The sequence below is a fragment of the Drosophila novamexicana genome, unplaced genomic scaffold (genome assembly GCF_003285875.2).
Source record: "Drosophila novamexicana strain 15010-1031.04,08,12 unplaced genomic scaffold, DnovRS2.1 tig00000960-arrow-arrow-pilon, whole genome shotgun sequence".
Lineage (NCBI taxonomy): Eukaryota > Metazoa > Arthropoda > Insecta > Diptera > Drosophilidae > Drosophila > Drosophila novamexicana.
The window spans coordinates 1,022,045-1,046,259 of NW_020824833.1; the positions used below are offsets into that span (position 1 = coordinate 1,022,045).

The 24,215-nt window shown below is 40.6% G+C and overlaps 1 protein-coding gene across 6 annotated transcripts in view; it reads left to right on the forward strand.

The window, feature by feature from the left end:
• The window catches only part of LOC115765407 (phospholipid-transporting ATPase ID), a 53,457-nt gene that overhangs the window by 18,351 nt on the left and 10,891 nt on the right, over window positions 1–24,215 (forward strand). For 3 of the 6 annotated variants that reach the window (XM_030708949.1, XM_030708951.1, XM_030708950.1), the window contains exons 2-7: window positions 7,948–8,267; window positions 20,878–20,936; window positions 21,990–22,202; window positions 22,269–22,805; window positions 22,858–23,079; window positions 23,150–23,398. In XM_030708949.1, the coding sequence (XP_030564809.1) occupies window positions 8,234–8,267; window positions 20,878–20,936; window positions 21,990–22,202; window positions 22,269–22,805; window positions 22,858–23,079; window positions 23,150–23,398 (1,314 nt within the window). In that variant the 5' untranslated portion in view covers window positions 7,948–8,233. Of the gene's footprint in view, window positions 1–7,947; window positions 8,268–19,971; window positions 20,777–20,877; window positions 20,937–21,989; window positions 22,203–22,268; window positions 22,806–22,857; window positions 23,080–23,149; window positions 23,399–24,215 lie in introns of those variants that run through there. The other 3 variants (XM_030708946.1, XM_030708947.1, XM_030708948.1) reach the window with 3 other exon arrangements.

Sequence of the window (24,215 nt, forward strand, 5' to 3'; positions counted from 1 at the left end):
TTAATTCGTTAAGTGAGCCCGAGAAGGGGCAAATATACACTACAAGTGCGCCTCCGATTAGTCCCAACACTCTTATTCAAGGTGGGCGTGTGTGTGATAAGAATCTCAACCGGATTCTTGTCACTCACACCCAGCCCAGGCAGTCTGCACTAATGAATATCATAGACATTCATTGCATTGATTGACCCATTGGTCCCGGAAACGTGTAGCATTCACTGGACTCGAACATTGTGTCACACTCAGCTAGCAGCCTGTCTGGATATTTTACTGAACCACATGGAGGACGAGGCTTTCGCATCATGATCAAGGATGACTCGTAGCCTACCAGCACTTCATCCAAATACGTAATGTACTTCTCAGGGGAAACCCCAAACTTGTAATACACGTGAATGCAAAACTCGCAAAACTCGGGCAATCCGTGTACGCAATCGCCGGTTACGTAGCGTTCCTTCAGCTGCCCGTGGGGCAACCTTTTGTCCCTGCTTACGGTCTCGGACAATTAAGCTAAAAAAACTGGCTGGATATTTTAATGTCTAGCATCCGCCAGCTCGAAAATTGCATATTATTTGGAGCAAGCCAGAGACACCAGAGACACCTTGCTGCACTGAGCCAGGTCCTCTTTGGCCAAATCAGCGATGGGATCCCTCTATCAGCATCCAACTTCGAAAAGGGTTCGCATGGCCAGGACCCTGCTTAGCTGCTTACTTAAGGTCGCTCAAGCGACAGCTTGTCCTTAAGGTTTATCTCGAACAGGTGTCCCACGGAGTCGTCAGGAGTAAGCTGCTAGTGAGCCGTCCCAATTTCCCATTCACTCTCAAGCTTCGTGTTCTCCACAATTAGCTTCCGCATCCGCAACGGTTGGAGTTTGAATAATCGCAACACCATCTCGTAGAGGTTTCTCCTCATGGAGGATAGGCAGGCGCACGCGAAGCATTGTGCAAAGTAGCTGCTCCTCCACGACGGGAACGGGCCCATTTACACAGCCGAGCGACCTCAAATGCTGCTCTATGCGCGACACTTGCGCCTTGTGTGGGAGCAGCATTCCCCACTCTCAACTGGATGAGGTAAACGGCACTTGCTGCTTCATTCGCTGTTTACTCCTCCGCTTGACTTCGAAGCCCGTCATCGGACGACTTCCCACGAATCTCGTCAGGGCCAGCAGGCGTCTGCTATCTGCATATTTAAAATAGTCTAGCACGCACACACACGCACGCATAGAACACTTGCCAGGTTCACACACACACACACACACACACACACACACACACACACACACACACGAACGTCTGATGCTCACTCAGCTCAGCAACGCCAATAACAAAGCAGAACGCAGTAAAGCAATAAGGCAATAAGGCAATAAAGCGCTCAAAGACGAAGACAAGATACCGTTGCTAGAAGTGCCGTTATCTTTTGTTAGTTGCGCGCAGCGAACAGCGAAAGCACGTTTGATCGTCAACAGCTCTGTCGACGAATAATAATTGAATTTCAAATTTCATTTAAAGCCTTAAGCTAACGGTTATTTGCATACGCTGAAGTCATTGCAAATGCGTACAAAGGGTATTATGGTTATGTGCAAGTGTTTGTGACAGCTAGAAGGAAGTATCTTCGACCACATAGAGTATGTATGTATATTCGATTATTTATTTATTAATTATTATTTAAAGATTTATTTATTTGGGTCTATCCGTGAGGTCAATTCTGCGAAGTTTTCTGTTTTTTTTTTCAAACAACTACGAACGTAGCAATTTGTTCCTTGGCTTAAAGGACACCTACTTACCACAGGTGAATGCTGCCCCTGCTGCCCCAAAGAGTGCCAGTAAAGGCATTATTCAGCGAAACCTAGCTCACAAAGAAGGCTAGCTGATAGCCTTTATCATATACCCTTGTTATACCCTGAACCCATTAAAAATGGGTAGAAGGGTATATTATATTTGTGCAAAATCCAAATGTATGTAACAGGCAGAAGGAAGCATCTCCGACCCCATAAAGTATATATATTCTTGATCAGCATCAATAGCCGAGTCGATCTAGCCATGTCCGTCTGTCTGTCCGTCCGTCTGTCTGTCCGTCCGTCCGTCCGTATGTATAAACGCAAGGATCTCAAAACCTATTAGAGCTAGAGAAATTTTAGATGTAGATGCTCCTAGCTCCCGCGCATATCGAGTTTGTTTCCGATAATCGATAACTTACTCCGTTTCCAAGCAATCGATAAAAATCGATATCGATATCCTGTTTTTTGGGCAATTTTGGTAAATAATAAGAGCTAGAGTCACCAAACTTGACATATAGCTTCTAAAATAGAATATATATATGCATTTGATGTTGGAATAAGAGGGTTCAGGGTATCCCCTAGTCGGGAGCTCCCGACTAGAACCTTTTAGTTGTTTTTAGATTATACCATGGGAGCCTGCGCTCAAAATTGACTCAAACCTTCTGGCGACGTGTCTCTGCGAATGAATGTTGAGCATGTTGACTTGTGCCTGTTGATGGGATGTTCCTCTGCATTGACTGACAGCCTGTGAATGGGAATCGGCTGGAGAGAGAAGTAGATGAGAATATTATTATAATAAATTCGGCTCGTTGCGGCTCTGCCATCTGCGCACTTACATACTTATGTACATACATATGTACATACATATGTGCGTGCCTATGGTTAAAAGTTGATATATTACCTGATTATGGTCATTACGTTCCCCGATAGAAACTATCAACCCTAATCCTAAATAGCAACACCTACTGTGGCCTTCGACTGGGACAAATGCTTAAAACTATTATCGATAAACTTGTAGCGAACTATGTATGTACTTCAAATTTGACTCCCATCTCAGTCTCAAATTACGCATACGACGCGTGTGACATGACACAGACACAGAAATTATACGAAATCGGGCAACTGAAGCGTTGCTGCTAGTCATATCGAAGGTAACTGGGCCATAAATAAAGGCTTATTAATAGATTTTGTAGCTTCGACAGAAAGTTACTACAGCCATAAGTATCTCAGATCAAGAGTCATAATTATAATTCCAAGCACTCGGCGTGGGCCTAGCCAAAAGTTAATTAGTTCAGCGCTGTTTGAGCATGTATAAAGGTAGGCTAATCATATTTCTTTTTTTGTAGTTTTACCTCTGATTTGTGTTGTGTGTGTGTGTGTGTGTGTGTGTGTGTGTGTGTGTGTGTGTGTGTGTGTGTGTGTGTGTGTGTGTGTGTGTGTGTGTGTTAATAGCGACTGCAAATAATAGCCACAAATAGTCGCCGATTATTTGGAATGGATTACGTATTTGTTTTAATCGCATAATGTTCCCAGGGACAACGCGATCAAGGTAAAAGGTCCGCAACTCCATATACACCTATACCTAAGTGCAACGGAACTTACATCATCCAAAATTGCTTTGTAACAAATTGCACGAATATAACTATCGACAGCGTATTGACGTCTCAATATCCTTCCATGCGTAGCTTATGTCCAGGCTAAAAAGCTTTCAGGGGCGGCCTTGTATCATGATTATAAATTGTAATACCTTTGTGATGAAATATTTATATAACAATGGCTGAAATGCTAAAGAGATCAAATATGTTGCAATTAGCTAATAGAATAGAATAGAATATGTACATATATTCGTAAAATAAATACTTTACAATACAATAACGATCTTCGAATCCAAGTATTGTCCAGACCTTACAGATATAATATAATATGCCTGATAAAAGGGCTCATTTGTCACAAAATCGAAACAATTAACAACACACTATGTAAATACCTAATCAAAATGGAGACAAACAACCCAACACCAATTTAAACAAGGGTGCTCTGGTCGGGAGTGCCCGACCAGGGCATACCCTGAGACTGTTTCACAAACATATTGCAAAAATCGAAGTAAAAGCAATTGAAAGATACTTGATCTATTCTAATAGTCAGATTTAAAATTTAAATTTGTGTGACTAGCTCTTAAGCCCCAAAAGAGGATTTTGATTTTTTGATTTCTTATCGATTGCTTTGAAACGGGAATTTTTATCGGTGATCGGAAACAACCTTGTACTGCGCTGACGGACAGATGGACAAAAGGACGGATATGCCTAAACTACTTTGTAGAGTAGGAGATGCTTCCTTAATCTTAGTCCCTTTTTTCCCATCAAGAGTGCTTTAGTTGGGTTGCCCCAATTTGAAATACCCTGTACCCTGTGTCAAGTGACAAAGCAACAACAAATATTCCAGCTTTCTTTTATATATGAATACACCAAAATACAGAGAAACGTGTTCTTCAATAGCGTCGGTGCTTAAAGTCCGATCCTTTGCAATTTGTAGGCCACAAATATATATCGCAAGGTTCTACGTTCCAATTTTAACATTTCATCTATTCATACGAAAACCTGCATACCAAATATGGTGCATTCGAACTTATAGCCCCAATAACATAACTTATCAATATTATGAAAATGGGATAATTGATATTTTCTGCTATAATTTTAACCATTTGCAATGGCTTCAAGGTACGACAGCTATAAGTAGCATAGTTAACTGTTTGATCAGTTTAAAACTCATTTTCAAAGATCTATATACAAAAGTTTACATTTAACCAATTTATGGTTCTTTATTCGATACTTATTTCAAATATCTTAAACTAAAAAAATATGTCTTACACAATGTTTCTAAACCATTTCTAGGGCAATTGTGCTGGTTAATAAAATAAGTATAAGTTATAGATTCATTTTGCACACTTTGACTCTTTTGACTTTCATGTGTATTAATATAACTATAGTATTATCCATGGTTTAAGACGTCTTCAATATACACTAAAAACTCGAAATTTCTAGGGTATTGCAGCTTCGTCAATCGCCAACATTACATTACCTGATCCACAATGGAGCATGACTCTCAGTCGGTCTGCTTGTACTCGGCGCACACACACACGCCGACATACATACACACATGCATACATATATTTGCATAGTGTCTCATTTGTATGCCCGTTTTGCGGCTTTTGTTTTGTTTCCAGTATTCATGGGTTTTTTCGCGCCGCGCTTACTCACCCTACATTTACATGCATATACATATGTATGTATGTATGTACGTATGCCGCCTGAAGGTAAAAATTGCAAGATGTATTGGAACAAATAAACTTAGCCCTAATAAGAATCTGTTTCAATATGTATGCCGTACATTATACTGTACAATTTGTTAGAGCATCCAGCATTCCCTTGAAATTTCTGTGATTCGTTTTATATATGTATGTACATATGTACATACATAAGTATCTAAAGAAAGCTGTATATTATATTTCACACTTTATTATTTCCGCCTAAGATAAGAATTTTAACAACGTCAGGCTGTAAACATACATAAATTAAATCTAAGAGTGTTCCTTTTATTAAGTTGCTGTTTTTGTTTGTAATCTCTAATGATCATAGTTTATTTTTAGTCTTAGTTTAAAGTGTACAATATTCTGAACCATTTTTTGTATACGAACTGGGTTTTCTTGTTGCCTTACTATTTCATGCTCAAAAAGGGCATTTGCAGTTCGACGTTGTTAGTTTCTGCACACGTCATTCGCTCTCTCTTTCTCTTGCTCTCTTGGTCTCTCTCGTAGTCCGATTTTTAGGTACGCCTGCACTCGCTACGATCTAAAATCCGCATTAATTAGCTTGTACTTTTGTCTTGCTTTGGCATTGTTTTATCGTTTGTTTTGATTTACTTTGTGTGTGGCGCTCTCTCTCTCTCTCTCTCCCGCTCTCTTTCTCTCTGTGTTCGTCATTCATTTGCTTTGCCGCTAGCTCTCTCATCCATAGACACATTGCGTGCCACAGAGAGCTTCCGCTAATCGGTTAATCGTTTCAATCGGTTTTACGTACAATACGCACAAAATTTGAATTGTTGCCGTTTTTTTTATATATTTTCTGTTATTGTTATTTCTGTTGTTGCCATTATTAATTCTCCATTAGTTATTGTGTACGCTGTGCAAATAAATTATGATATATTACGCGAGCATTTAGAGAAAGCCCAGTCCTCAAGCCCAAGCCCAAGCCAGGGCCCGAGCCCCTCGCCTACGCCTACGCACTCGTTACCATATCCGGCTCACACATACGCACACACGCACACACATACAAGCACACAAGCACACCCATTAGTCAAGTTTGAATGCCTTCGATTAACGTTACAGTAATTACACTTGGACGTCGGCACTTCAATCGTTGTTTAGTTGCGACGCGCTTGGACCTTGTAGTCAGCGTTGACTGTGGTCGTGCGAAAGACACGCTTTTGTATACTCTTATTATACGATTGTTGCAATGCTAATTACCGACATGATGTATCTAAGCCTCTAGCGATAGTCAATGGGTTAATGGCTAACGAAAAGTATCGTAATGCGATGGATATGATATGATATTACTTATCTAGCCTTACCCAATCTTCTCCGGTCCAGATTTCAACTTATTCCCCCATTTTAGTTCCGTTGTGTGATGCTTTTAACCGCTTTTCTATCCAAGAGATGCATATTCTGCAAATGTTATGAAAAACCACCCAAATACATTTTCACAAAGAAATTTAATAATTAAATATGCACCAATCAGATGGTAAAAAAAAAGAAGTTAAATACAACCGTTGTTCGCGAAATTTCCACACTTGCGGATGTAATTTGCCTAACCCCGGCATAGCGTGCTCCTTTATCAGATAAGGTAAGGTAAGTACAAATTTCAGCTCCTAGCTCTTACAACTTGGGGTGCACGTCAGTCAGTTAGGACCAACATAGATCTATGTATATACATAAAGCCATGTCGGCTTGTACGTTTATACATATATATCTTCTTAGATGATGAACCATGGAAAGTAGGTCGGAGTTTGCCGGATCGGATTAGTAAAAAGTCGAGATGAATGCATGCTTAAGGTTAAGATTGTATTAATTAATATCTTTGAGTGTATCGGGACTAGTCTACGAGCTTAACTATGCCCGAGATACTAGTTATCAAACTGTATCAAACAGATAATTAGGCCGGAATAGTCCGGTTCATTATATTACTATATAATTTAGCTTGTTTTCCCTTGAAGGTATCCGGAATAATCAACGAGATTAACTATGCCCAAAGGAAACCGTCCTTTGTTTTCATTTCATTCGCGATTCTTTTATACCCATGAACCATAAACAGTTATTAAATAAATATGTATTACGTTGCCAGGCTCTTTGCGGCACAGAGCTAGGTGAGGTGCGCCTCGGCAATTTGAGAATACGTGAATAGGTGAATAGGTGAACAGGTGAATGTGTGAGTGTTTGTGACTGCAATTTTGCAATTTTGCGCTGCGTGTGGCCGGTGGCAAGTTTGCTTATCAAACAGAAACGGTTTTGGCCTGGTTAAGTGGAAGTGGAATGTCTTGCGAAACAGTTCGCAAAAGTGCATTAGCAAATTGAAAGGGAAGAGGAACAGCTGCTGGGTTCCCACGCATTCTTCGAAAGATTTGTTATTCAGTTGGAGAAGTGCGTTTGGTGAACGGTAAAGGTAAAGGTAAAGGTAAAGGTAAAGGTAAAGGTAAAGGTAAAGGTAAAGGTAAACGGTAAAGGTAAAGGGCTAGCCACCATTGACCTATTGCACTGATTCCCAATCATGAATTGAAATGGAAATGAAGCTACAATCAAAGTTGTGTGACAATTGTCGTGTGGAGGCATCAAATATTTAAAAGCTTATCCGGTCAAGTACTTATTTCAAAATCAACGCTCAACGGTCAACGAATGTTTTTCGTTTGTGGAAATTTGTTCACATGTCAAGTTCATGTCAATGCGACCACATCCATATCATTTGGCCATATCATTTACATAATGCATAGCATGTGACAACAGCTGCTCCCTTAACCCGAACGACTAACTTACACTGCAAATCAATTATTTATTGAGTAAAAAAAGTCAACTCATCATAAATAAATACACTCGCTTTCATCTGGGTAACCCTTGACTCTTTTCACAGCTGACGGCGGCACGGCAAGGCCAACACATGGAGTTTAACGCCTGTCTAATAACAACAGCGAGAACAAAACCAGCGAATACAAAACCAGCGAGTACAAAACCAGCGAGTACCGCAACAACAGCGAGAAACACGTCCAGCCCCTCGACCACAAACAGCCTCAGCAGCTTAGAGGGAGCGACAGAGAAAGGAAGAGAAAAGAGACGGAAATAGATTCTATATAGTCAAATATCAGTTGATCGACAACGGATTCAACATATCCTTGTGCATCCTGTGCATCTGTCTCACGATGGGCACAAAAACGCAACCTCAGTTGGCCAAAGGTAAGTTTATTCTCACTTACAAACGAGTATTTGGTGCCAAAACGTGCCAGATCCATTAGTATTAACTATCTTGTGGGTATTTACCGGCCTTGCTGGAAATGTGCATCAAATGTTATATATATAGCTTAATAGCTTCATCCTGGAAAATTAAAGTCTCCAAGTCTAAAGTTTAATCTTAATGGATCCAAATTTTCGAATCACCTGTTTCCGCTCACATAGCTGATTTCGTGAGAATCTTGAAGCCGAATAAAAAACAAACTTTTTTTCACTAAACCATTCACCGGCAATTCCATACAAAAGCGTTAGATTTTGTGAAAAACGTTGACAATTTTCCGTCGATTTCAACAGTTTGCGGATGGAATTTCCAAAATTCGTGAAACACATATTCCTTAAGTTTCCATGTAGAGCTCGGAAGTAAGTTTGTGGACAAAACTGAAAACTTTGCCCGAAAAAGCTTGGATTCTGTGAAAAATGTGAAACACGTTCCAAATGATTTTTATACCCTGAACCCATTAAAAATGGTACAAGGGTATATTGTATTTGTGCAAAATCCAAATGTATGTAACAGGCAGAAGGAAGCTTCTCCGACTCCATAAAGTATATATATTCTTGATCAGCATCAATAGCGGAGTCGATCTAGCCATGTCCGTCTGTCTGTCCGTCCGTCCGTCCGTCCGTCCGGCCGAATCTCAAAACCTATAAGAGCTAGAGGCTGAAATTTTAGATGTAGATGCTCCTAGTTCCCCCGCAGATCGAGTTTGTTTCCGATAATCGATAACTTACTCCGTTTCCAAGCAATCGATAAAAATCTAAATCGATATCCTGTTTTTTTTTTGGCAATTTTATTTAATAATAATAGCTAGAGTCACCAAACTTGACATATAGCTTCTAAAATAGAATATATATATGCATTTGATGTTGGAAGAAGAGGGTTCAGGGTATCCCCTAGTCGGGAGCTCCCGACTAGAACCTCTTACTTGTTAATTTTGTATGAAAATGTGTTTGAAATTGAGTTTGTATCGAATTAAGAACGAAAATTGGTTGCAACGCTTAGCAGCCATTCTAGTCTCGTGATGAGAGTATGTTAGCGGAAAAGTAAATAAAAACTTTTATACAATCGCTTTCCGGCAATCCACTGATACACGCATTCATTAAGTTCCTACGAAGGGCTTTGGAATAAGCTTTGAAGAAAATCGGATAAAACTTACAACATTAAAAATTCTTTGATCTACATTTTCCACCAGAGAAGCTTAGATTTTGCGAAAGTATGGGATTATCATAAGGATCTTTAGAAATGAATTTGCAGCCGAAACTTTGCCGGAACACTTAAAAACTAAAAAAAAAAAAATTTTAAATCGCATTGCTAGCGAGGAAGCTTGGATATTGCAAAAAGTTAGAAACACGTCTCAAATGAATATTCATAAAGATTCTTAGCAATGCATTGGAGCCCGAAACGTCCTATCCATCAAATCTTTGAGCCCCAATTCCATAAAGGAATAATGGATTTTCCGAAAAGTGTAAAGCGCCCCTCACATGAATTTGAACAAAAATCTTGGAAAATTACTTTGACGCTTTTCCAAACTTGCGGCTGGCATTGCCCAGCGGGCTAAGACTAACAAAAGTGAGAAAATCAGATATTAATATTTCTCGAATTAGTCTCTGCGCTGTGCGTTAATAACTAATCAGTCAGTCGGTCGGTCGGTCAGTCTGTCAACAATTTTAAAGTGCTGTATGCACGTATATATATCATTATCTACGATTTGGTTGGGTTGCGACCTTTGTCAAAAAAGCCGATCAATTTGAATGCCAAGTCAAAACTGAATTTGTACCTGACGTCTTTTGGCTTTTAGCTGATTTCAATAGTTTGATTAAATTATGCCAACATATCCAAAGTGTGGCCAATGGCTATTGGATGTGTCCTGATTCGTGGACAGCGACAACAAGCAAATTGTGTACAGGTGCCCATTATTATTAGTTATGTTTGTTGCCTGGCATTGGCCCAGTTCTTGCCGTTTGGGTGCCCTGAGTTAAGCCTCAGCGGTGAGTTGACCCTGACATGATTTTGGCTGGTGGCTTCAATTGTCCCAGGTGTGTCTGAGGTACTTGTGAGGTACCTTGACTCTCAACAGGAGAGCGCAGAACAAAAACAAGAGGTTCTAGTCGGGAGCTGCCGACTAGGGGATACCCTGAACCCTCTTATTCCAACATCAAATGCATATATATATTATATTTTAGAAGCTATATGTCAAGTTTGGTGACTCTAGCTCTTATTATTTACCAAAATTGCCCAAAAAACAGGATATCGATATCGATTTTTATCGATTGCTTGGAAACGGAGTAAGTTATCGATTATCGGAAACAAACTCGATCTGCGCGGGAACTAGGAGGACCTACATCTAAAATTCAAGTCTCTAGCTCTTATTGGTTCTGAGATCCTTGCGTTCATACATACGGACAGACGGACGGACAGACAGACGGACATGGCTAGATCGACTCGGATATTGATGCTGATCAAGAATATATATACTTTATGGGGTCGGAGATGCTTCCTTCTGCCTGTTACATACATTTGGCTTTCGCACAAATACAATATACCCTTATACCCATTTTTAATGGGCTCAGGGTATAAAAATATATAAAAATGAAGCTTCACAATTTGTCAATATACAATATATTACGCGCTTCATTTGTCGTCTCTTTGAATGAATGAATGAAATGTGCGCGCCTCAATAGTAAGCGCTCAGCAATAGTAACAACAACAACAACAATAATAACAACAACAACAACAACAACAACAACAACAACAACAACAACAACAACAACAACAACAACAACAACAACAACAACAATTACACAACATAACAACAAAAAGTGTTTCAATCTAATGGAATCATTTCCGCTTGATGTACTCTATTGGGCCATGATTTGTGACATGTTTGTTGTTGTTGCAGTTGCTGCTGTGATTGTTTGTTCTATACCCTGGACCCATTTTAAATTAGTCAAAATAGGGTATATAAGTTAACAAAGAAAAGGTTGAGGCATAAATATCTATATATCTATATATGAAAGTTAGAGACTTGGAGTATTCAGCGTATGTATATATATTATATCTGCTATCGATAAATATCGATATTGCCATCGATAAATATCGATATTGACACGAGGTGTTTTGTACATAACACGGAGATTTTAAAAGCTAGAAGCACCGAAATTTCTTATGTAGTCTGTACATATTAACTTAATTAAAATACCTCCACCCGTTCCAACCGCAATTCTAAACTGAAAGCCCTACACTATGAAATGTGAACCAATTTGTGAGTGACTTAGTTAGCGCTTCAAATACCATAATGATCGGACAATAAACACCGAAGTTATTTAAGAATGCATTCCGCCGCATTGCGTATGGCTAAGAGGAGAATTTAAATTTTCAGTATCGGTAGTTGCTCACTGAGCAGCACTTAGGGTATCTCCCGGTCGGTCAGTCGCAACTAGAGCACACTTGTTATTTTACTTTTTCGTGCAAAGCTCTTACAATAATTGATATTTTTGGCGGAAGGCATGTGCGCAATTTGTTAGCCATTTACTTGACTTTATTGCCGCACAGCTAATATACATGACTTTTACATTCAAGACTTCATTACGTGCCGCAAAGATGCGTATCTATGACCGTTGGCGGCCACCGCGGCGTATACGCAATATGCGCACCTGTTGGGCCCCGCACTCCCCTCTCCCCTTGCCCCAAGTAGCAGCAGCAGCAGCTTAAGTGGAATGCAGTTTGATACCACAAATTTCAATTAAATCGAGTCACAGCAAATTGATTCAACATTGCATTCCAGAGTTTAGCTCGCAATTCGAAATTTGTCGCTTCGATTAGCATTCGCATTTTTTTTTGCGCTTCAATGAACGTTGATTGTATTCAAATCAAAACTGAAAGAAAGACTATGTTTGTTGGTGTGCGTGCGTGTGTGTGTGTGTGTGTGTGTGCCTGCTTGCAAATTGCTGAAATGATTGATGGATAAACAGAGAAAGTGAGCATTCAGACCACAATGTGTAGTTATTTATATATTATTTATTTATTTGAATTCGAAATTTTGTTGCTAACCCCAAGGGAGCTATAATTACAACAAAAACAATGGATAAGAAAGAAGGCGATTCCCGTTTGAAATTGTATCGCAAACATGCACACATATGCATGTATGTGCATGTATGTACACACTACATACACGCATGCAAACACACATTTGTACATGCATACGAAATGTGGGCTGGGCATTTCACCCCGCCCCGCCCCGCCCCGCCCCACCCCTCACCAGTCCACATTTTGCTTAAGAGTCGCGTACTTAATTTTCTTATGACCTTTCGCTTTTAAGTGTTTTCTTTTCACGTGCACACTCTCTTGCCGCAATTTTCTCTTTCTGTCTGTCTGTCTCTCTTGCTCACTTGTTCTCCCTATTTCTCTTTCCTACTCTCTGTAATTCACAGCGTGGCGTCCAACTACCGTTGAATATTCGCTCAACATTTTGCTCATTTTGCGCTTGACAAGCTCGACAAACATTATTGGAACAAATACAACTTTTGAATACCCTTACCAAAAGCCATTAGCAGTAAACTTTTAAGTTAACACATCGAATTTATGTAATTCCTACCTATTTTTGGTCATTATCAGTTGCAATCAATTTTGAGGATGTAATATATCTATAAGATCCACAAGGGGATAACATTTTAAATATTTCATAGTTAAGCCCGGATTTAATAAAACAGAAGATATATTCTTATTTGAAAATAAATTAATGTTAGCTGTACTCAGTTCAGAAAGAAATCTTTGCAATCCCAAAGTTATATTATACTTTGTTTCCGACAATAATAAGAAAAACATGAGATTCGAAGATCTTGATAAGCGAACCTTACGAACTAAAAAGATATCAAACTGGAATAAATTATATGTGAATCTCTTGATTTACAATGTGAAAAACTTAAAATATATTTTCCTTACTCCAAGCTGAAAGCCTTATAGGTGAAGTTCAAAAAGTAATATAATTTTTTAATATTCCAAATTGAGTTAAACTTAATCCTTTTTTCAGTTTAGTTCTTTAAAGTGAAAAGATTGACTCATTAGCCCGAATTTCGATCCATTAACAGTAAATCAGATATTGCACTAATTGCATGCGATTCTAATAATTTGTTGTATATTGAATGAGATCTATAAAGCTTGAGTTCATTTCTAATATATTTGATATTTCTATTTCTATATTTCTAATATAGCAATGGAAGTCTCAAGCCTCAGCACATAGTTGAGGCTACTATCCTATTATAAGTGCTGCGCCTTGTCCTAGTCTCTGCTCTGATTATGTTGCTTAAGAGCAACCTTTCTCTCTAGCCGTCATTTACTATGCCCTTATATATAGATGGTAGTATGAATTTGTCAAATAGGCATATAAGGCATATGGAGAATATTGAATATACATATGTACATATGTATTTATTATTATTGTGTGTTTGGTATAAGAATAAATATAATAGTTATTGGTACGCAAAGGAATGTTGGTTTTAAGAGTCAACAAACCCAATTTGTTTTCAAAGTTTCCAGATGAAATTCCTTAACGAGGTTTCGTATGTGCGTTAAATTTGACCAAAAATATAAATATGGAGCTACCATTTAAAGATAAAGCAACGTTAAGTTAAGAACGTGCATCGAACATCTTCTACACGTCTGTAAGGGCACTTAATGTTCGGCAACGTCTTGCTTTTTGTTGTTTTTCGTTAGTTATTTTCTCACCGTCCGTTGCCGCCGTTGTCCTGGCAATGGCGTCGATGTCAGCGTCAGCGTCAGCGTCGACGTCGTCGTTGTGTGTTGGCTCTCGCGACTCTTGCGGCGTTGCTAGGCTGTGGCTGTAGGTGTGTAAGTTCGGTTGCTTGGTAGCCATTGCGTCAGCGTCGCTGCTGCTGCTGGCGCTGGCGCTGGCGCGTCGTCGTTTCATTTTTGCAGTTTGCTGTTTGGCAGTTGCCCGTTTGCTGTTTACCGTTTGTTTGGTCAGCGCTCGTTTCACGCGTTTCAATTCTCGCGATTCTCGATATTCTTGTTGTTGCTGTTATTTGCCAATAATGTTTTTAATTGCACCAAACGCTGTTCAATTTATGATATAAGTGCGAACGAAAACCGATAGCCAAAGGCCAAAGAACAGAAAAAAAAAAAAACATATAACAACAGCAACAACACAACAACAAATAAATAATAGTTTTGTCAAACACGCTGCAACAACAATAACAACAACAACAACAACAACAACAACAACGAAAACAAGTGCAAGTGCAATAAGAAATGTGCTAAAAATGTGCGCAAATAGCAAAAATAGCAAAATTAAAACAACAACAAAAATGTTTGTTCTTTTCTCTTGTTATATTCTTCCCATTCCCACGTCGCCGTCGCCGTCGCCGTCGCCGTCGTTGTCGTTGTCGTTGTCGCTCTTGCTCTTGCTGCTGAGGATGATGCACGGACATCTGCCATTTGGCACCTGGCACACCCAACCGCCCTCCCCAATCCGCCCCGGCTCATCACTGACCCACCCATCGATGCTCACTTAACACGCGCCGCAATTTTGTGCTGAGTGTTTGCTAATTTTATTTTATTTAGCTGCTGCCTCAGCATAATTGTTATTGAGTCCTCCTCATCGATTCGCCTGCTTTTGCATTGGCCCGTTGGGCTAGTTTTTGTGTGTTTTTTTTTTTTCACATGTTTTTACGGCTTTTCTGTACTTACATATTTAAATTTTCTTAAGCTGGCCACCTCACAACGACTAATGCCTCGCCATGGTGACGCATGCGACAATGTAAAAGGTGTAATGTAAACGAAAACAAAAACCACGCTTACCCCCTACCAAAGTGTAAGCAAGGCAGCGAAGCAAAGGAGCAAGGAGCACCATTCACATGCGTGACTCATGTCATGCGAACAGAAGAAAGAGGGGCGATGCAGCCAGACATATATAGTAGGTGAATAAGTATGTGACGTGACAGCCTTGCCGGCTGTTCATTTTTCGCTCTCGTCTCTCTTAATGCGGCTCTTACGCACCAGACTTCAAACTAGAGATGGGCGAAGGCAAGCTTGTTATGGTACGGTAACTTTTCCGAATACGCACAAACACTCACGCGAAAAATATACCAAGGCAAGGCTTAGCCCAGCGCGATCTGATAAAATTAATTATTATACATATTTTTTGGGTTTTCCACAATTTTCTTGCTCATTTAACGTTTTATTGATATTCATAGTACTTGATTTTGAGACAGGATAATTCAAATTTGGTATGTAGCTTCTGAAAAAGCATATACCAATTTTAAATACTTTGCTTTTTAAATACCTTTCCGACTCATATACATATCCCATAATGTGGAGCAAAGCGAGGAGCTAGGGAGGCGTGCGTGCATGTGTTTGTGTGAAGGTTGCTCGGATATCTCTTATTCGGCCACTCCCGACACGAGCACTCTTACTTGTTATCTATCTACTCGGGTTGAGATCGAGCTCATCGTGCCGAACGAACGCTCTTTGTCGCGTCGTGCCACGGCCAAACACACGGTCCATGCTCATCTCTACGTTAAGCTATTAGCAATTAAGTGAATGTAAAGAGAGAGAGAGAGACAACGTATGCATATGTATGTGTCCTGGGGCCGGCCTGTCCGGCTCTCTTTACTGCCCAAGTCAGACTTGAGAGAGAGGAAACAGTTCGAATTCAAAGCATAAGCAACAACGATGCTGTTAACAATTATTATCTCTTCATGGCCACCAAACCTGGCGTCTACGTTTATTATTCTCTTAAGAGCCGCACTTGCTTACATTTGAAGCGCATTTACAGTTCTCCTCAGTGCATTCGCATTAACTTAATCACAAGTGGACACGCACACACACACACACACTAATAGTCAGGTGCTAAAGTATTTTTGCATTGCCTGTGTTACCTGTTGCTCTGTTACATTGTTTGCCAGCTGCAGCCAGTTGCAGACGTAGCTCCCACCTGCTCACCTTCTCCAGCAAGCTGAGTAGATTCTGCTTTGGTTTGCGAGAGAGAGAGAGAGAGAGTTTTGCCATGTCATGTGATAATTTTGTACACTATTACCTGGTACAAGCCATAAAAAAGGTTTAATAATGTTGTGAATGGGCTTCTAACTTTACAAAGTATGTATATTAGACTATACAATAGTGTATATTAGGATTATTTCGAGTTAACTCTCAGTTTGTGTATGGTCGATTTGCGTTAAGTTGTTTCCCATTTGCAAAGTCAATGAAGCCTTATTAACGCATTGTAATAATTATAGGCAATTGCAATCGGAGAGCATCATGGTCTAAACTAAAGCCAAATTTCACGAATATTGTTGTAACAACAAGAATTTTAAATATTTTGAACAGATTTCCGCCTTCCTGTTGTTAGCAGTCATAAAAGTGCTCGAAACTAAACAACAAGCAGGCATTCAAATGGGCAGCTACAGTGTTCACCCATTACACGGGTTTCGCTCATGATTAATCTGAAGACTCACGCTGTTGGAATGTTTTAAATAAGCTGCCACATAGTGCTGCCCCAGTTTCCATTCCTTGTCAGGCATTGGCATTGCCACAGATCTGCTTACTTGCCAGCTTAACAGCCTGAAGTGCCTGCTAAGTTTACCAGTTGGATAAATTAAAAGGAGGTTAAATGTTGCGAGAACTTTTTGGTGGTCTCTGTTGATTTTGACTTAATGTAAGTGCAACTGTTAACCCTGACGGATATTTTTTAAAATTTCGAATATTTGTAAAGGCTTTTGTAATAATCTAGTCAAAAATAATGCTATAATTAACAGTTTTTTATTTAACATTTTTCAAACTTATTTATATGCTATGCTATTGGATTCCTCTTCTAGCCGGTGCTCATAGTACTTATGGGCGGGTAGAGAAATTGTCGAGTTGCTAAAAATTGGCATAGCTAAATCCGAATCAAAGGCGAAATGTGTGTATTTATTTATTACTCATACGCCGCGTGCGACCAACCGGCCAACAAATTGATGAGAACCATTTGTGGCGCCGCACAGCTGTTCTGTTGCATTGTTGTTGCTATTGTTGGTATTGGTATATAGTTAGGCTAGAAGGTGTTGTGTGTTGTCTATGGCACGCGATGGCATCAAATGCCCTGCGATTATATGTAGGTGTATGATAATGGCCTGCATTGAAAAGGGCAAAGCAAATCCGTGCTTACATTTTCTTAGCGCTGTCAATATTTGGGCATATTTGGGTTTAATGAATTCAGCACAAAGTTCTTTACTCATGTTAGTTTATTTTCCTTTCCGAAATTCTTGTTTGAGCTTGGACTTAATCATAGCAATTCCTTAATTTACTTATCTTACCAGAGGTTTCATTGGTGCGGTGTCCACAGACTGCTTTAACCCTCGACTCACTTAGACCATAATTGGCTTAAAATATGTTTCAGTGTTTGGTCAAAGAGTATTCTTATAGGCTTGAAAGGAAATAGGTTTCAAGGAACTGGTATCTAGTTTTGCCTAGGTAGTTTTGCCTGGCTCAGATATCTTGCTCTTCCTTATGGCAAAAACTGTTGCAGAAGCCGTTATAGGAGGCTAGGATTCTATCCTAGGATTCTATCCACTAGCCAGTCTCCAGCAATGGCCCTTCTAGCTGATAAAGCTCTGTGGAGCGTTTTTAACACCGAGTCGGCCAAGTCTGTCGGACGAAGCTGAAAATGACTTCGAGTTATTCATTCAACTGTGTCGCAGAGGATCAAATAGTTATTTGCCAGCCTTCCCAGTTTGCCTGTTCTCGGTGTGGCCTGAGCCCGTTTAAGATGAACATCAAACTGCTTAGCCATGACCTGGACAATATTAGATCCATCTGTAAGGACCACACATTGTCCGCGTTGTCGCAATCATGCGATTTTCTTTACCCTCCATAGGTGTTAACAGAGATTGAGGTAAGAGAAAAATGCCTTACAGGTTGCTTTCTAAGTCGAGAAAGAGGTTTTCTTATAGACAAACTGACAGCATGCACAGCTGTTTCAGTGAGATTGAGAAGTGATAGAGTGGAACTTTACTTCTCTGATGGAGACCTAAAAGCCAATGCGACATTGACTTCAGAGGTGTGAGAGGGCAGGCAGAGGGTAACGGGTGTATAATCAGCTTTCATAATGGAACATCTAGTTGTTCCTTGCTTGAATTTTTCCATTAATCTTCAGATTGCTTAAGATATCCATATCATGAAGGATACCTTTCTCAGCCCAAACAAAAGAACCGTCAAGCAGTTCGTTTCGCTTGCCGTAAACCTTTCGTAAACCTCCGTTGAAATTAGGGAGCATATTTGAATTTGTTTTGTTCGAATGCAGGCACCCATTTGAACTTGGTTCTCTTCCAGCAAACCTAAGGTTCCTGGATGATGCCGACATTCCTGGTCTGCCACCTGAAGAAGGCAGACCACAAGAGCAGCGGTTGCTGTTACGGAGTGGGTTTGGTTAATCTAAAAAAGTATTTACCCATCTTTGGTGTTAGCCTTCACCACTGTCCAGCTCGTCTTGTCGTCGATGACATCGAAAAAGTCCGGAAAGCTTCCTTGCGCGCCGAGGGAGCCCCCGACTAGGGTATAGTTAGCCACAATCAATCTTCAGCGGCATACCTGGATGGATACGCTCTTGTATCTTCACGTGGCTAGACCGCCCGACTTGACTAGAGCCCCAGCAGATAGCATAGGTAATGATCGTTTGGGATAAGAATGACCTAGAGAGAAGGTATCTTCGTCTCCTCTACCTCTAGTTGTTCCAGAATCCTTTTGGATCATGGCGAAAAGCCACACTTGAGCTAGTAAAGCAACCTTGAGTATACTATTACCTTAGTCCTTCAGCGATATCAACCAACATCCAATCACAAAATTAGTGGCTCTTCACTTTCCATAGCTGCGAGGAGGTTGCCGTCATTTTTCATCCATATCCACTTGTTCCGGAAATCTGGCCGTTCCTATTGCCCTATAGTTGTTATCCTGTAGGATATCCGCTTTCGTTTTCGGTTAGAAAGTGAGCCGGCCCGTTGGTGTATTTGTTCTCAAGACTCTCACGAATAATCGGGTAAATGGGTAAAAGGTAAGAGGTATCATTGTTTTGTGCAAATGCATGCAAACAGACAGAATGAGGCATTTTCGACTCCACAAATTGTATATGTTCTTGATCAGGAGTCGACCCAGATATGTCTATATATCAGACCGTCTATATCATTGCGTTGATCTTGAAAACGATAAGTATCGATTTTTTTGTAAACTCTGAGATTATAAGAGACAGTTTGATGGCCGTGTACTATTCACAAAATATTTCCCTGTTCAGATACATCTTCCCGTTTTCCGGAAAATTGAAAAAGTTATATTCCTAAAGTTTAAGCCGGTTTGGCATGTCCCCACATTTGGGTGACATTTTCATTCTGAAAATTTCATAGGGATCGGATAGTTACCACCGAAATGTGTGGGCCCAAGGAAATGTGTGCTTTTGGACGTTGCAATGGTTGTGAAGGCAGCTCGGCGTGGGGATCAGGACAACTCCTAGTCGGGCACTCTTAACTAGAATCTGATTTACTTTCGTCTGTGTGCATTACTAGTTGAAAGTAAATAGCTCATTGATTGAAGATAACGACGACGACGACGACGACGACTGGGCTGATCCTTGCCATTTGATATATATAAATATATGCAGCAGAAAGATGACGGTTGGGCAATGCCCGCTTATCGTAGCAGGGCGCCAGTAAAAACGAGGCACGGATAGGCGCGCACTAATTCAGAGGCGTAGTCATGCCCGGTGCTAGGAAATGCAGTGAGACAGGGAAAAGTATGCGGCAGCGGCCGGATACACTGGAGCTGGATGTACTAAGCGGGGACCAAGACAGCGCAACATACGATAGAAGGGACGAGGAGCAGGGTCAGGTGCAGGAGCAGACGGCAGCAGTGACGCGTCGCACCCGTTGGTTTCATTTTGCAAGTAAATCGCGACGCCGTCGACGACAGCGATGCGAGGAGGAGCAGATGCAGCTGGCTCTGGAACAGGAGCAAGAGGAGCAGTTGCAGCAGCAGCAGCAGCAGCTGCAGGTGCGGCTGGCCCAGCCAGAGACCATGAACATTGGCAATTCGACGCTGACAATGGCCTCGCCCTTGACCGCAAACTTAAAACCAACGGTGACAACGACAACAACAACCACGTCAAGCGACCTGGCCGAAAGCTTCTATAGCCTGGCCAATGCGGACATAACGGAACCGCCTATAACCGTCGTCGATGTGGAACTGCAGTACAAGGAACAGCCACTGGCCAAGCCGCGTTTGTCCATGCTGCAGCGCTTCGCCAGCTGGCGGCGCAGTGCGCCCGAAAGCCTGCCCAGCCGTCGGTGCAGTCACAGTCCAGTGTCCGATGAGCCGCAGGACCCGCAGCAGCCCCAACTCCTGGCATCGGCATCGGCGCGTAATTTGCGACGCTTATCGCAACTGCGACGCCGACGCAGCTCGTACTATTTCTCGGGTAATTGGGCGGGACATTTCCCTGTAGTGTCTATAATGGCTTAGGCTTAATTCAAGACTCGTTTTTTATAGCCAACTTATTTGCGCCTTCTTCTATTACAGATAACGAACGCAGGATCCGCGCCAACGACAAGGAATTTAATTCTCAGTTTAAATATCACGTAAGTTGGAAATATCCACATTAGAGCCCGCATACCAATTTTGTTGCTTCGAGCTGTTATGAGCTCTCCGAGTTAGACTCTAAAAATCGAATCTGAAAATCGATTTTTCATGATTTCGTGGAAATTCAACATCATCGTCGTGGTTAATAGCGAAGCCTCTTGCTCTCATTGTCTTTGAGTATGTCCAAACAGACGGACATGTCTAGATAGACTCGAAGAATATATAAATCTTTTGGATTGGAGATTCGTCTACATTGTCATATGTTGCTAATGGTACATACTTGGCTTGTTTGCCAAATCTAGGAAGCAAAATGAATCCTGCATTTGGGATCGCTTCGGAGATGTCTCTAATACACATGGCATATGCCAATTAAATCTGTTCACATAAGGCCCTTTCCAAAGACGTGTTTCACGCTTTTCGAAAAGCTTATTACCATGGGTGAAAACTCTGAGGAGTAAGTTCCTTAAGAGACCTTAAGAGCTAGAATGCTGAAATGTTTACTGTAGTTACCTCATGTGATGGAGGTGAACGCTAAGACGGGCTTTTATGAAATTCAACCCGCAAGTGTGAGGAAATCGAACAAAGTTTTAAGTTTTGTCCGATCTGCCTTAACCATACTTACTTTCAAAACACGGACGTATGATCCGATTGGCAGCAAAAACATTTTCAAAGAACTTTGCAAGAAATCCAATTGAGACGTATTTTATAGCTCTCGCAAAGTCCACCGCTCTTTAATGGAAAAGGTTAGTTATTCAATATATATGTATATACGTTATTTTATGCGTTTATTCAAAATTTTGATTCGCTTTTCGATTCACTAAAAACTTATTTGCAAATATCTATGTAGGATATACATAGCTTCAGGCGTGGAGTTCCAAATAGTTCGGTTAGATTTAAATTATCTGCGGGCGGAAATGGGTGGGAAATGGAAAAATCTACAATTTTAAGCACAAAAGTGTCTCCGACCAAGGCCAGAAATTAACCGTAATATAATATAATAAGTACTCATATTTTAACAAAGATTTTGGTTTCGTTTCTCTTCGCCCATATAGAACAACTATATTAAGACGTCGAAGTATACGCTGTTAACTTTCCTGCCGTTCAATCTGCTCGAGCAATTTCAGCGTTTGGCGAACTTCTATTTTCTGTGCCTGCTGGTGCTCCAGCTCATCCCGGCGATATCCTCGCTGACCCCGGTGACGACGGCGATACCCTTGATTGGTGTGCTGACGCTGACCGCCGTCAAGGATGCCTACGATGACATCGTAAGCGAAAAGCTTTAGCTCCATAGTGAAACGAAAATGAATAGCCCGTTTTTTTTTTTATGACAGCAACGACATCTGTCCGACTCGCAGGTGAACAACCGCAAGTCGAAGACACTGCGCAACGGGAAACTGGTGGAGGCGAAGTGGTCGGATGTGCAGGTGGGCGATGTGATACGCTTGGACAACAATCAGTTTGTGGCCGCCGACATAATGCTGTTGACCACGTCGGAGCCAAGTGGCCTGTGCTTTATTGAGACAGCGGAGCTGGACGGAGAGACGAACCTGAAGGCCAAGCAGTGCCTAATGGAGACCACGGAGCTGGGCGAGCAGCACGATCTGCTGTGGAGCTTTAATGGCGAGATCATTTGCGAGCGACCCAACAATCTGTTGAACAAATTCGAGGGCACACTCATATGGAGGAATCAGCGATTTGCACTCGACAATGATAAGATCCTGCTGCGTGGCTGTGTCCTGCGCAATACACAATGGTGTTACGGCGTCGTCGTGTTTGCCGGCGTCGACACAAAGCTCATGCAGAACTCGGGCAAAACCCAGTTCAAGAGCACCGGCGTGGATCGCTTGCTCAACTTCATTATTATTGGGGTAGGTCTAGTTGGTTACAATCAAATCATTCGCTCATGCGCTTCCCTTGCAGATTGTGCTCTTTCTGATCTCCATATGCGCATTCTTTGCGCTCGCCTGCGCCATCTGGGAGGGTCTGATTGGCCAGCATTTTCAGCTGTATTTGCCGTGGGAGCACATCATACCGCAAGAGATGGTCGCATCCGGTGCAACGGTCATTGGCCTGCTCGTATTCTTCTCGTACGCCATAGTCTTAAACACTGTTGTGCCAATTTCCCTCTATGTTTCAGTAGAGGTCAGTTGTAAAGCCCTGTTGCATATAGCCCAGATATGTGTGTCTAACATATGTGTGTTTTATGCTGCAGGTCATACGCTTTGCTCAGTCGTTTCTTATCAATTGGGACGAGGAGATGTATTATGCACGCACCCAAACATATGCCAAAGCACGCACCACCACGCTCAACGAGGAGCTGGGCCAGATACAGTATATCTTCTCGGACAAGACGGGCACCCTCACCCAGAATATCATGACCTTTAACAAGTGCAGCATTAATGGTCGCACTTATGGCGATGTCTATGACCTGCGCACCGGCGAGCTCATCGAAATAACTGAGGTGAGTATTTGCCCTCTATACTAAGTCTCTATCACATATACTCTAACAATACGGTATACACTATATGTGCGTATGTTCTGTGTCCGGATATTTCGGTGCTTTTAGCTAAACGCCCATTCGCAGGCATCCGGTTATTCTGTAAAGGTGGGGGAGGGACCTAATTAACTCTAACTGGGTGTTGATTCTAGCTGTGTGTATACCTCTTTTTGTGTGTGCACTGTGCGCCTGTTGGGTATGCAACAGAAACTTGTACCAGCGTCCAAGCCATAAGTCAGTGCACAGTTTTTGCCTTTCAGCTTTCTATATAATAAACACTTTTATCATATATTATTATTATCATTATTATAATATAATGTATAATATACTTATTATCATTATTATAATATAATATATAATATAACTATTATTTTGATTAACATTATAATTATCATTATCTCTTTAAATATCAATATCATCATAATTATCAGTACCATTACATTACATTATCATTATGATTAGCAGTATCAGTATCATTATCATTATCAATATTAATGTCGTTATCATTATTAATATCATTATCATTAACAGTATCAGCATCGTTATTATTATTATTATTATTATTATTATTATTATTATTATTATTATTATTATTATTATTATTATTATTATTATTCTAATTATTATTATTATTTTTATAATTATTATTATTATTATTATTATTATTATTATTATTATTATTATTATCATCATCATTATCATTATCATCGTTTTCATTATCATTATCAATATAATTATCATTATTATTATCTTTATCATTATCATTACCGTTATTATTATG